Source organism: Penicillium brevicompactum, assembly GCF_028827555.1.
Source record: "Penicillium brevicompactum strain IBT 35665 chromosome Unknown utg000005l_segment0_segment0, whole genome shotgun sequence".
NCBI classification, from domain to species: Eukaryota; Fungi; Ascomycota; class Eurotiomycetes; order Eurotiales; family Aspergillaceae; genus Penicillium; species Penicillium brevicompactum.
The window spans coordinates 1,011,893-1,025,699 of record NW_026623208.1 but is presented as its reverse complement, the minus strand read 5'-3'; the positions used below and the strand labels follow the sequence as shown (position 1 = coordinate 1,025,699).

The window sequence follows — 13,807 nt, the reverse complement described above, 5'->3', positions numbered from 1 at the left end:
ACGCCTCTTTCTGGCTTGAGCCATTCTTTTAGGCCCCTTTGGACTGTCTGCTTGCATTGATGCTGCGAAGTTCCTGTTGATTCAGGATCAGAATGGCAGAACCAGAGAGCAAGAAGTCCTCAGTGGTAATTCCCCAAATCTCCAAGGCCCTGATATGGCGCTGATCAAACAAAGGCACGATATATGAAGAAATGCATACCCACGAAGAAAAGCCTCGGCAAATTCTTTTCCTACACTCGCCTCCTCTTCTCGTTAGACTATACCAAGACCGACGTCTTCCTCATCGTAACGGGCGTCTTTTTCTCCATCGCCGCCGGCATTCCCTTCCCACTCCTCGGAATCGTCTTCGGTGAACTGATAAACGATCTCAATACGGCGACCTGCTCCCCATCCGAAACAACAAACGCCGGCGTCACGGACGGAGTCCGCACAAAAGTGCTATACGTGATATACATCACGATTGCCAATTTCTGCTTCATATACATCCACTGCAGCTGCTGGAGCTTGATCAGCGAACGGATAGCACGCCGCTATCGACGCCGCTATTTTGAGAGCGTCATCAGACAAGAAACGGGTTATATCGAAAGTTTGCCAGCTGGCGATGTCGTTTCCAGATTGGTGGGCGATATCGAGGTCGTGCAGTCTGGTACCTCGGAGAAAGTGGGATTGGTCATTTCCACTGTCTCGTATTTCGTGACTTCATATGTGGTTGCGTTCATCAAGGTTCCCCAGATTGCAGGCATGCTGGTATCTGTGGTGCCATGTTATTTTCTCATGACATTTGTTGGAGGTTATTATATCAGAAAATATGCGGGACGTATTTCTGGGCATTCGGATGCGGCTACGTCGATTGCTTCGTCGAGTTTGTCACATTTGATGCTGGTGCATGCTTTCAACGCCCACGATCGGTTGGAGAGACTGTTCGCAAACCACATCTCTGCGTCTCGCATGGATGCTCTCAAGAAAGCAGCCACACACGCCGGGCAATTGGGATTCCTCTATTTTGTTGCATACAGTGCAAATGCATTGGCCTTCTGGGAAGGCGCTCAATTGATCGCCGATTCGGTTGAAGCCGGCGGCACGGGTGTATCAGTTGGAGCTGTGTACACAGTTATCTTCGTGCTGATTGATGCATCGTTCATTTTGAGTCAGGTTGCACCATTTGTTCATGTCTTTGCATCTGCCGCTGGTGCGGCTGATAGGCTTCTTGAAGTCATCCATCGCCAGTCCCAAATTGATGGCACTTCGGATTCTGGTGGCATGTCAGCGCCGTTTGAATCGGAGGATATTACTTTCCGAGACGTACATTTCACGTATCCATCTCGCCCCGATGTACCAGTTTTGAAGGGCATAGACTTTGCTATCCCCGCCCGGAAACATACGGCGATCGTCGGACCCTCTGGAGGAGGCAAATCAACTATTGTGGCTTTGTTGGAACGCTTTTACGACCCAATATCTGGCGAAATCCAGATTGGCAATCAAAGCTTCCGCGATTTGAATGTCAGATATCTCCGTGGAAACATTGGCTTTGTGCAACAAGAGCCATCGCTTCTTGACCGTTCAATTCTGGAGAACATCGCATATGGAATGCTTACCTCTGTTGTCGAGCACCATCAACCACTTGCGCCATTCATTTTTGATTCAACACTACCGGATCTGGTTGCCCAGCTGCGTACCGGTCTCTCGGAAAAGAAAGCTCTTGAGGGCCACGATCCCAAAGTCGCTGAGATAGTGAGCCTAGTCAGACAGGCCGCTGACAGTGCTAACGCTTTGAGCTTTATCGATGCTCTACCACATGGGTTTGCAACAACTGCAGGCTCTTCTGGGAATATGCTTAGTGGAGGACAGAAGCAACGCATTGCACTGGCGCGAGCCTTGGTTCGAGAGCCATCATTGCTGATTCTCGATGAAGCAACCGCAGCACTCGATTCAACTAGCGAGAAGCTAATCCAGGAGGCCTTAGCCAAGGTCTCTGAGCGTGTCACTACCGTTTCGATTGCTCACCGTCTTGCAACTGCGAAAGATGCGCACAAGATTGTCCTTATCAAGCAGGGTCGCGTCGCTGAAGAAGGCTCCCATGCGGCACTGGTTGCCTTGGGCGGTTCTTACGCTGAAATGGTGCGTTTGCAGAACCTAGGGAAGTTGAAAACAGGCTTGAAACAAGATCCTATCCGGCAAAGTCACGAAGCGGCTATTGTCTCGGAGCTGCCTGTCGATAACAAGGAGGCTTTGCTGGATGTCATTGGGACTGATATCGTCGATGAAACTCTACCAGCATATGAAGCCAAGAAGGAAACAGAAAAAGAAAAGAAGAAACGTGAAAAGAAGGAATTGAAGGACAAGCGGAAAAGCAAGCATTCCGGCTGGTATATCACCAAATTCACCCTCTCGTTATTGCGTCCGAATGTGCACTTCATTCTGATAGGTTTCGCCATGTCTGTTGTGATTGGGGGGAGTTATTCGGCGGAAGCTGTCATTTTCGGACACACGGTTGGCGCGCTGATCCCTTGTGATGGAGCAGATGGAATTCGACACAGTGGAAATCTATACGGACTGCTGTTCTTCATCATGGCTTTGGTTGAGCTGCTAGCCAACGTTGTCAGTGGTTGCGCTTATGGCTGGGCCGCAGACAAGATTCTATACCGAATTCGCGTGTTGTCCTTGCGATCATTGTTGAGCCAGACTGTCAAGTGGCACGGTGATGATGATCGCTCGCCAAGCACTCTCGTCACATATATCACCCGTGATGCCACTGCACTCAGTAGTATCACGGGCACGACCATCGGCTTGCTGTTAGCCACTGCTGTGAACCTAATTGCAGGCTTGGTGATTTCTTTCGCCATTGCGTGGAAAATCACAATCGTGTTGCTGCCCACGATTCCAATCCTTTTGATTGCGGGTATGATGAAGTTACGCACTCAGGCGCAATTCGCAGAAAGACATCAGAAGGCATTTGCAAAAGCAACAGCTATCACCGTGGAAGCAGTCAACAACATTCGTGCAGTGTCGGCATTTTCCCTCGAAAGGCAGTCGTACTCTGTATATGAGCGAGCACTGAAAGCGCCGTATCGTGAGACTCTGAAGTCCATCGCATTCGGAAACGTCTTCCTAGCTATGGCTTTCAGCATCAGTAACCTTGTTTATGCCCTGGCATATTGGTGGGGTACTCGACAGATCGTGGCTGGGCTGTACTCACAGACACAATTCTTCATCGTGCTACCGGCGCTGTTGTTCAGCACGCAGTCCTGTGGTCAGATGTTCGCTCTTGCACCTGATATATCGAAAGCGGGCCTGGCAGCCTCTAACATTGCGGAGCTGCTCACGACCCGTTCCAGCGACGAAGAGCTCAATCTTGATATCAAGAGCCACAGTTATGACATGCATCTTCTGGAAGAGAAGATCCCGGACCCAGAAGCCGCATACCCGGAACAACAGCACTCGAATTCGGCAGACGAGCCACCTCCAATGAGTGGAATCGGTGCTGAGCTCCAAAACATACACTTCGAATATCCATCGCGGCCCGGTCACCCTGTTCTCCGAGGCTTGAACCTGAAAATCCAGCCGGGTCATTTCTGTGCCTTGGTTGGACCAAGTGGATCAGGCAAATCGACAACTTTTGCAATGCTGGAGCGTTTCTATCGTCCCGAATCTGGAAGTGTCCTAATAGACAATGTCAATATCACCCGTCAGCAGGGGACTCACTTCCGTGATGAAATCGCTCTTGTGCCTCAAGAAAACGTCATGTTCGAAGGAACAGTCGCTTTCAACATCGCTCTGGGTGCACGACCAGGACACGAGCCATCCCAGCAAGAAATTGAAGAAGCCTGCACCATGGCAAATGTGCATGAAGTTATCCTCGCTCTGCCAGACGGATACCAGACGCAATGCAGCCAAGACGGCAAGCAGTTCTCCGGCGGGCAGAGACAACGTCTCTCCATTGCACGAGCCCTTGTCAGAAGACCCAGGTTATTGTTGCTGGATGAGTCGACGAGTGCATTGGACGTAGAGTCGGAGAAGAAGATCCAGGATGCGCTTGCAACTCTTTCTGGGAGGACGACGATTGTTGCGATTGCGCATCGGCTCAACACTATCCACAAGGCTGATTGTATTTATCTCATCGACGACGGGAAGTGCGTGGAACAGGGGACGCATGACGAGCTAGTTCAAGCAAGTGAGACCTATAGAGCCAGTGTTATTCATCAGTCGTTAGAGACTTGATGATATTGCTGCTGTGAATTGAGAATTGAGTCATATTATACTTCCCGTCTCTGAACTCTGGATATTCTTGCCATAGTCTCATGCATTCTCTCTTTATTTCTGGCGAGGAACTGTAAATACCCAGCACCGTAAAAGTATGTTGTTTGGCCATATTGTTGTGATGATTCACTCGTATTCGTGGTCGTGATCGTGAAGTTGGTCATTCATGCCCAGGTGAGCTATTGTCATGACGATGATGGTGATGATCATTATGGTGATGATGATCGTGATGAGGTTCGGGTTCGTGTTTGGCGTAAGTGTGGTGTAGGGCTTGAGAATCCTAGAATTGATAACTGTCAGTGTGGAAGGCACTCATCCCGCAACATAATTTGAAGTGCTATGGTTTCATCTCTTAGCCAACGATACTAGTTATTGGAAGAAAGATGCAAGAGTAACTTTTCTCATTTGTTTGAGCTGGGTTTAACTGATCACTGCCAGTGGAGGATGATCATAGCCGAAGCGGGTGAACAAGGGCATTTGTGAATCGGTCTGAGCTCTCAATATGAATATCAACAGGACAATTGGCTCGCAATTTCTTCATCTCAGCGAGACAGTAAGCGTATCATGTGGATCATACGGCTTTACTCGGTATCCTCCTTCTCATCGTCGCCGTCATTTGGGTCTTGCATGGTGGCGTCGTCGTCCTCGTCGTCGTCGTCGGCCTGCGCGGCGGCCTCGATCTTCTCCATTTTGGCTTTGAATCGGGTCCACCTCTTCATTGCAGCGGCCGTGGAGCATCCGAGCTCGCTGGCAAGTACATTCTTGTCAGGCTATGGGCTCAATATGTTTAGTAAATATTGCTGGGAAATCATATACTCATGCTCATGCACCAAGACAAGATAAACTTACCGTGACACCACCTGACAGCTTCACGACACGCCACAGGAACAACAGGTCCCGGCTAGCAACCGCATCCGAAGATCGTGTGCCGACCTTGGTCGGGGCTGCCTTCGAGGGGGTGCGCTTGACGATCCCGCCCCGGCCCTTCAACGGGGTTTCAGTGCTGGTCTCAGCTTTGGGAGGCATGTCGAAAGTAGATTCAATGAAAGTAGTGTTTGTTTTGTGGTTTTATTGAAACTCAAGCAACCTTGCAAGTGTGGTGGATGGTTGTAGAGAAAGGAAAGAAGAGATGGGAAGAGAACAAGCAATTTATATGCGTGTTTGCTTGCCCTCAGTTCCAAATTTGGCAGGCACCAGGTGATGCTGCTTAGTCGTAGATTAGTCTTAGTTCCTCAGCTCAACCTGGTCCTCAGCTCAACCTGGTCACTTCACTTCACTTCACTTCCCCAATGCCTTACTAGTTGCCCTAATATGAAGGCCCCGTCCATGGGTGAAGTATGAGCAAACAAACAATCACATAAATTATCCGAAATCTGACCTGATTATAAGATAAGCTATCACTGGCTTATTCACGGACGAATGAACATAGCTTTCACGGGAATACACTGTCTGTATACATCCTTGTGCCTATGCTGATGAAACCGATCATATAGACAGAATCGTCACTGTGCTAAATGCTTTCCCTGGGTGACAATGGTAGATTGTCCATAGGTAGAGCCTCGGCGTACTCAGCTAGAGTTAACTGTTATCAGATTCCAAGGTTGGATCTTTCAGCGCCAGATTGATTAACATATTTACGCCACAGTGGCGCTGGGCTGTGCGGCATTCAGAAAATCCGAAGATTTGCAGTAGTTCAGCGTGCTGTCTATGTAGTCAAGGGCCTTATATACACTATCTAAAGCAATGACCAGTTATGATCGATGGATCTACACCCTGGTTCTACAACATATCTGCTCGGTTGACCTGCCCCATTGGATTCGGGGGCATTTTCCCGATCCCCACATCTTCGGGGAGGAGTCCGGGGTTGCTGATGTTTTGTCTGACACGCTTAAAATTGCCCCTCGTCGGAGACACGCCGAGTCGGCTCGATTACTTCTTTGGTGCTCTTCGGGTAAAATGGAGAAATTGAGGAGTCTCAGAGCTATAAGAGACCATTTGGTTCTGTGTTGATTGAGAGGAACCACAGGTTTTCTTTTCTCATTACGACAGTATCTCGTGTCGTCGCTTTACGGTTCTCAATACTTGAGTCACGAAATTGTCCAATCATTCACTCGCCATGGCGACTACATTGACAGGCGGAAATCAACACGTCATCAAGCTTCCAAATACCTCAACGGATGAACCGTCTGACCTACGAACTATTGCTGAAGAATGGCTCACGAGTCTCGAAGATCAACTAGCTCACCCAGAGCAGTTGAAGATCACCGATCTATTCCACAATGATTCTTGGTGGAGGGACATGTTGGCTTTGGACTGGGATATGCGGACTGTGCAGACAGCCAATGAGATTCAGGACTTCTTGTTCAAGCGACAACCAATTGCGAAGCTTTCCAAGCTTCGTCTTCAGGATACAGGCAAGTTTCAACCACGATTGGAGCAGGTTGTTGATGGTCTAGCATGGATTTCTTCCATGTTCTTCTTTGACAGTGCTGTTGGTACGGGTACAGGAATGTTGCGCTTAACACGAGCGGATGACGGGTCGTGGAAGGCCTATGCTGTCTATACTTCGTTGCAAGAACTACATTCTGCCCAAGAACCTTTGGGTAAGCTACGTGCAGACGGGACAACAGAATCAATGCCTGGTTGTATTGCGGGAGGTACTTGGATTGAACGGAGAACCCGCCAGAAAGACTTTTTGGACGAGGACCCAACAACCTTGGTCGTGGGTGCTGGTAAGTAAATCAATTCAGCCATGTTTCGATATCATTTCTCGTGGTATGCTTACTTACCGGCTTCAAGGCCAAGCTGGATTGAATATGGGTGCGCGGCTGCAGAGCGTGGGTCTCTCTTGTCTGATTATTGACAAAAATGAGCGTGTTGGTGATAACTGGCGCCACCGGTATCGGGTACGTGAACAAGCTGTCCATGACGGTATCCTATCATGTTGTTGTGACTATGAAATCCTACTTACACGACACGCAACACAGACACTTGTCACCCACGACCCAGCAGAATTCACGCACATGGCCTATTTGCCTTTCCCACAAAACTGGCCGCAGTTTACACCGAAGGACAAGCTAGGGGACTGGTTCGAAGCCTACGCAAGTATCATGGAGCTGAATATATGGATGCAGACATCAATTGTTTCGGCGGATTACGATGAGACGGCCAGGCAGTGGACCGTTGTTCTTACTCGTGGTGACGGCTCGCAGCGTACTCTACACCCTCGCCATGTTATATGGTGTACAGGGCACTCGGGTGAAGCAAAGGTACCCTCCTTCGTGGGGCAAGAGTCCTTCAAGGGCGAGGTATACCATGGGAGTCAGCATCGTGATGCTTCAGAAAGTGATGTCCGTGGCAAGAAGGTCATTGTCGTTGGTACTGGTAACAGTGGCCACGACATCGCTCAGAATTTCTACGAAAACGGTGCAGACGTCACAATGCTGCAGCGCAGCGGTACTTATGTCTTGACAGCCGATAAAGGTGTCTTCATGATGCATAAGGGTCTCCATGAAGACGGAGGGTGTGTTCCCATTCTTGATTTATTCAGTCACTATTCTAACCGAAAACACAGTCCCCCAACAGAAGAATGTGACATTGTCGCCGAAAGTCTCCCCTGGCCAGTCCAACTTGCATTGAGCGTACACATGACAAAACGTATCGCCGAAGCCGACAAGGATACCCTCGAGGGACTCCGAAAAGCCGGCTTTGAACTCGACTTCGGGCAAGATGGGGCTGGTATTGCACGCGCATACTTCACACGCGGCGGTGGATACTATATTGACGTCGGGTGCAGTCAGCTTATAATCGATGGCAAGGTCAAGATCAAGCACAACCCAGGGGGCATCAATGGCTTTGGAGAAGACGAGCTGCAACTAGCCGATGGAGACTCGCTGCCAGCAGACATTGTGGTACTTGCTACTGGATACGATAATATGCGCACGACTGTGAGAAAGGTCTTGGGTGACAAGGTCGCTGATCGATGCTCCGATGTTTGGGACTTGGATAACGAAGGAGAAGTTCAGGCTGTGAGTGCGAGCCTGTTTCATTGCCAATGATGATAGGATACTGACTACTTCTCAGATGTGGCGCCCCAGTGGTCACCCGGGCTTCTGGTATTTTGGTGGAAATCTCGCATTGTGTCGCATCTATTCTCGGTTCTTGGCGCTTCAGATCAAAGCCGTGGAGTCTGGTCTGTCCCCAGGAGTCCGACAGTGATGAATTCCAGTGCCGATTACTGCTTGTTTGATCGCATGAAATTTTATATATGGTAGAGTGAACACTTGATATATTTTCGCACTTTTTTTTTTTTCCTGTCTTGAAACTAGTTTGAAGCCCTGGAGATGATGATGAAGAACTATGCTTCGGACATCGAGAACAAAACCTTGGGAAAGCCCCCGCCATCATTAGTAGTTTTCCTACGGAGTACTTTGTTTGGATCTTGTGTGCATTGACAACCTCTTGTGGCCTTACATGTTCATATAGCCAAATGTGGAGGAAAATTTCATCCCACAGCATGTTGGCTCAGAGGAAGCGCGTCGTAAGTTCGCCTGAACAAAACCCATCACATGATCATATAACTAACAATCTCACAGGGGCTCATAACCCGAAGGTACGATTACCTTATCGGAATTACCCGATTGATCATCAAACTAACTTAACCAGGTCCCTGGATCGAAACCAGGACATGCTATGTCTATCTTTTTTTTTCTTCTCCCTCCTTTCTTTCTAGCAGATCATTGAGCCATATTTCCTGGCCTTGTTCCCAGTGATTTGAATACCAAAACTGCCACTACTAGTAGTCTAGATCTTTGGCCCAATAGCGTGCTCGACGGGGTAGTATTCTTCGACTTTGGGAACGTTCCATATTCCACTTAAATGACTAGGTAGCAAAAATTGTGTAAGACCAATGAAAGGTCTTCAATCCTAGAATCCCCGAAGAGGCAGTTTATACACCCCATGCGAAGGCTTTCACTTCCTTAGACACCTTGGTTTTTGCCCTGCGCTCCCCATCCCTAGCTGGCAGCATTTAGCAAGCCATGCAAGACCGCCTTCCTGCATCTCTTGGTCCACAGGGTTCAACTTTCCATAGGACGATTGTTGGTATGTGAATTGGTGCACTCTGCCGTAATGTACCCTCAACTTAGTTGGTTCGCTGTACCGTACCACACTTTGACATCCAGGATATCGACAGAAAAGCTCCCCTTTGTATATGAGATCAACCTCAGAATTACAACGCTCCTCGAGGTCAACCTTTAAACGTGGGAGATTTATAGCGTGCTCGGATTGGAGCTGCCGATATGTAAGCAAACCGTTGTCAGATCCCTGTGGCTGGTCCTCTGGTAGGGGAACACGAAGCCTTGTTCCCCTTTTGGCTCGCTTGCGCTTTTGTTGCGACAGATTCGAATCAGTCGAAGCTGAACTGGAATCTCCAAGTAAAGACCCATCGGCGTCGGAGTTCATTCTGCATTTCTTTGAGTGTCTGTCCCGGTAGTCCTTTCGTTTGAAACACTCATTGCAACCTGGGCAGGTCAAGTTGGCATCTGGATCTATGTACACTTTGTGTCTGTGATTCTTATGAATACAGAGGTCGCGTGAAGTTCTGAGTAGCATTTTACACTCATCGCACTCGTACTTAAACTGACTTCGCATTTCTTTGGGGGTGTTGCGGCGATCAGTCAGTGCGTGCATTTCATTATGGTCGAACCCCATGAAGGCTTTCCAGTCAGATATGCCACACATCATTCGAAAATAACGTGCAGTTGAGTGTTCAAGTGAATACTCTGAGTCCGAGTCGACGGATTCAAGGAGACGATCGCCATTGATGAGCTGACAAGTTTGCTCTATGCTGGCCTCGAAGAACAACCTGTCTCCGCAAGGTGTATCATCCGCATAAATTCGATACGCAATTTTCTCGCCCCATCCCTCGAAGATTTCGAAAAAGCTATGTTGGTTGGTTGTCAGACCATCCCAGCCATTAGCTATGAGAAGAAGGCTTGCATTCCGATTATTCAACTCTGCGCGTAAATTTGCGCAATAAGTTCGTGTCTCGCCACCAGGTCGAAATGGATCATTTGATCCGTGCACAAATGTATAGAGCCTGACATCAGAATTTTGACAGGGTAAAGGTCCATAGTGATCTTCGTATGCTTCTTGTGTGTATCTGAGACTAGAACGGAGAAAATCGTTCTTCTCCTCCCGCTGGCCACTAGAGCTCCGGGCGAGGAAGACAGCAATCTTGTTATGTGAGGAGATATCGCCGGCGTAATCCAAGAAACTGAGGTAGACATGCTCCATAGTATCAGGTGCATTGATGTCTAGACTTTGGTCGTTCCATAGCCCCATATCCGGATGCGGCCTCACAGCGGCCATGAACTGAAGAAATTGGGATTGCGAAGTGGCTACATTAGTACCACATATCTCATGGATCTCACTAAGAGCCTGACGCCAGCGGCTCAGAAATTCGACTGCACTCAAAGCAGGCGTGAACATTAAGCCAACCCAAGCTATCCATTCCTGTATTCCGGGATGATTGGATTCCTGATCAAAGGCCATGGTACAAGCTAGATGGAATAAGCAGAGGCTGGATCAATATGTTTTGAGAACTGTCACAAGAAATTATGAAAGCTTCAAAAGTAGAGGAAGTGATGACATAGAACTGTAGAACCAATGAATTGCTACAAAAACAGCCAGCAAGGCAAAGGTTGAACTAAATACCTTAAACTTCAACCAGATTGGAAGAAGGTCTGATTTGTCAAGCAAACACGCCGGCAAACACACGTGTTTGTCAAATATGCCATTGTTTGTATTTCAAGTTTGATTCTCGGGTTCGGCTTCTTCCATGAAAATATAACCGAGATAACCCCAGAGCCCTATCCTAGATGGGACTACTTCCTAGGTTCCTTCCAAGAAGCCGCTGGTGGACAAATAAGAGAAAAATGCTGGATTATATATTAGTTTTCTAGAATAATTTCCAAGGTTGTTATCAAGTGTTACTCGTAAAGTCGTGTAAAGGTGTGGTCGTTCCAAGGTTTGCTGTTAGCCAAAGGCTAAAGAGCCGAAAACAGAGCAACGTACAGCGCCAAAATGCAAGCTGTTGACAATTTAGAACATGAAATGCTTTTATACTTCTGCCGGGGTGCTGGATCCACTCGCACGAAGCTTCTCCTCCAGAAGCAGTCGTTGGCAGAAGGGACTTCTCTCGCGAATCAAGGGGCCCCAGTACATCAAAGCGAAAGGTATGGGGATACAGGCCAGGCTGATGAAGCCGAGAAGCGAGGTTCCCCATGAGACACCAAGGGAATCATAAAGAGGGCCTGCAGCGAGTGGAAACAGTGCTCCAGCAATGCTTCGCACAATGACCGAGGCTGCCATCGCGCTGGCGGAGTAGATCTTGTACGCATCAGTCACATATGTCAGGAGGGAAGTGAAAATGACTTGGTATCCGAATCCGAATACGAGGCCCGAAACCACTGGAGCTGCCCAGTGGAGGTTTGCCCTTGCACTCCACGCCAGCCAGAACAAGCTCGCTGTCAAGCATGGGCCGGCAATACATGACAGAGGAAGTCGGTGAAGTTCGGGACTGGCTGTCCAGGCTTTGCCCTGCTTCTTTGCCTTCTCGTAGATTGTGTCGTAGTAGAAAGTGGCGAGGCCAGAACCCGCGGCACCAATGCCGACTGCATCTGGTTAGTTGGGTTCTGAGCAAGCGGGTTTATAATTAACATACCAGGAATATATGTAAGGGCGGTTTGCTCAATGGTAAAGCCATACACACCTGTGATATCCAAGTCAATACAATGTTGAGACCTCGAGCGAGAGATCAAATTACGCACCTTGGAAGATAATTGGATAGGCCTGGAAGTAGAAGAAGACCAAGCTGTAGGCGAGGGAGATATAGACAGCCGTGGATGTGATGATGGGCTCAAAAAGAAGCATCGTGATCGGGCGAGTGATGATTTGTGTGGTACTAAAAGTGGTATCCGATTTGAGCTCCGCTGGTGAGACATAGCGGTTTGTTCCCGACTCTTTTCGAAGTTTTGCGGCTTGTCGCTTCAGTAGAACCGGACCAAAAGTCTCTGTAGAGCACAACGTCAGTGAATTGTACCACATATGCCAGAGAAGGCACATATATTGAGACGTGGTGACATACCGGACAAGAAAAGCAAGCCCAGCCAAGTCGTCCCGATAAGGATCAAATCAATTCGAAAAGTCCATCGCCAGCCGTACTTGACTGAACATCCGGAGATAATGGGGCCGAGAATTGGACCTAAACTTGAGGCCTTTGAGATGTTACTACATCACTCTTTCTTTGACAAGATAGGACAATCACGACATACCGACATGTACATCACCATTGCGCGACCACGAGTTCGGATGTCGAAGAACAGATCTGCATACACTCCACCAATGACAGTCTGAGGAGCAGCCCCCATAAGACCGCATATTAATCGAAAGATGAGCAGTGCAGTCCAGTTGGGTGCAAGAGCACAGCCAAGCGTAGCGAGCACAAAGACAGTAAACGACCACAAGAGAACGGGTCTGCGACCAATGGTTTCACTCAATGGACTGAAAACCATCGGTCCAATCACGTAGCCGATGAGGAATATGGCAGTTGGTAAGACCTTCTGTTCGTCGCCCGACTGGTTGAACTCCTGCATGATAGCGGGGACGGCATTGCTTGGGAGTGCAGATGATATGCCGCTATTGAAAACAACCAATAGCGCCACAACGGCATTGAAAATCTTTTTCTTCTACATTTTGAGTTAGTCGCAGTTGTCTCTGCCATATATGCCGAAATACGTACAAGTGCCCAATTCGGAGGGTTTCGAGGTGAATTGTCTTGGAACTCAACAAGTAGCTGATCTTGGGACAATGGAACTATCGAGTAATCTGTGTCTGACTTCGGGCCCAAATCTGATTTTGATGAAGCAATAGACCTTGAATCGGAGCTTTCATGTTTACCTAGACCTTGTTAGGCAAAACTCGAGATGGATTCAGGATTGATCGTACTGGAAGAGAGTATGGCAGTTATTTGAGCTGTCAACGATTGCTTCGTCTCTATAGCCATTGTGAATCACTGAACATAGAATTAAAGAAGAATAAGCAAAAGACAATGCCGCGAATGTGACGTGATGTTTTGGTATTCAAGAGTCTATTTGGTGAGGGGCGACGGGGTATATAAGTCATACAACAGGATCTGGTTTCCACCGATGCTGCCAGAGGACCCAGAGAAAACTTTGACATTTCTTTGACTCATGGCGGCCAGAACTTGCTAGACATGCATAATTCCACGATCTATTATGTTTTAGTATGTAACGAGCCAATGAAATGATGCTTGAGTAAAATGATTTTTTGTACGGAGCACCGGTCCCGATCCGGGACCGGATTTCAGGGCAATCCACCAGCGGCCCCGGCACAAATCCGGGGCTAGATGGCACCTCCAAATGCGCGAATTGATTTCTCTGGATTTTCCCATGCAAATCCAGACTGGTTTGACTATCACATGGCATGTGAAAACATCATCATTCTGCGTTGCGGCCCAATTTGTCAT

At 48.3% G+C, this 13,807-nt stretch overlaps 5 protein-coding genes across 5 annotated transcripts; 2 read left to right on the top strand and 3 right to left on the bottom strand.

The window, feature by feature from the left end:
* Positions 1 to 183: 183 nt before the first annotated feature.
* On the top strand, positions 184 to 4,218 carry N7506_006206 (ABC transporter ATP-binding protein; the record flags this gene model as incomplete). Its single annotated transcript, XM_056955499.1, has 1 exon — positions 184 to 4,218. One exon carries the CDS (start codon positions 184 to 186, stop codon positions 4,216 to 4,218), a length of 4,035 nt encoding a protein of 1,344 aa, XP_056809833.1.
* A 620-nt stretch (positions 4,219 to 4,838) lies between these two features.
* N7506_006205 (uncharacterized protein) lies at positions 4,839 to 5,283 on the bottom strand (the record flags this gene model as incomplete). The annotated part of the gene is made up of 2 exons (XM_056955498.1): positions 4,839 to 5,027; positions 5,107 to 5,283. The coding sequence occupies 2 exons, from the start codon at positions 5,281 to 5,283 to the stop codon at positions 4,839 to 4,841; spliced, it is 366 nt and encodes a 121-aa protein (XP_056809832.1).
* A 1,090-nt stretch (positions 5,284 to 6,373) lies between these two features.
* Positions 6,374 to 8,475, top strand: N7506_006204 (putative flavin-binding monooxygenase; the record flags this gene model as incomplete). The annotated part of the gene is made up of 5 exons (XM_056955497.1): positions 6,374 to 6,989; positions 7,057 to 7,163; positions 7,245 to 7,780; positions 7,832 to 8,285; positions 8,341 to 8,475. The coding sequence occupies 5 exons, from the start codon at positions 6,374 to 6,376 to the stop codon at positions 8,473 to 8,475; spliced, it is 1,848 nt and encodes a 615-aa protein (XP_056809831.1).
* Positions 8,476 to 9,228: 753 nt separating this feature from the next.
* On the bottom strand, positions 9,229 to 10,629 carry N7506_006203 (uncharacterized protein; the record flags this gene model as incomplete). Its single annotated transcript, XM_056955496.1, has 1 exon — positions 9,229 to 10,629. The coding sequence occupies one exon, from the start codon at positions 10,627 to 10,629 to the stop codon at positions 9,229 to 9,231; it is 1,401 nt and encodes a 466-aa protein (XP_056809830.1).
* Positions 10,630 to 11,379: 750 nt separating this feature from the next.
* Positions 11,380 to 13,324, bottom strand: N7506_006202 (putative MFS multidrug transporter; the record flags this gene model as incomplete). The annotated part of the gene is made up of 7 exons (XM_056955495.1): positions 11,380 to 11,933; positions 11,984 to 12,031; positions 12,090 to 12,332; positions 12,407 to 12,536; positions 12,594 to 13,007; positions 13,061 to 13,218; positions 13,267 to 13,324. 7 exons carry the CDS (start codon positions 13,322 to 13,324, stop codon positions 11,380 to 11,382), a joined length of 1,605 nt encoding a protein of 534 aa, XP_056809829.1.
* Between the last annotated feature and the right edge of the window lie 483 nt (positions 13,325 to 13,807).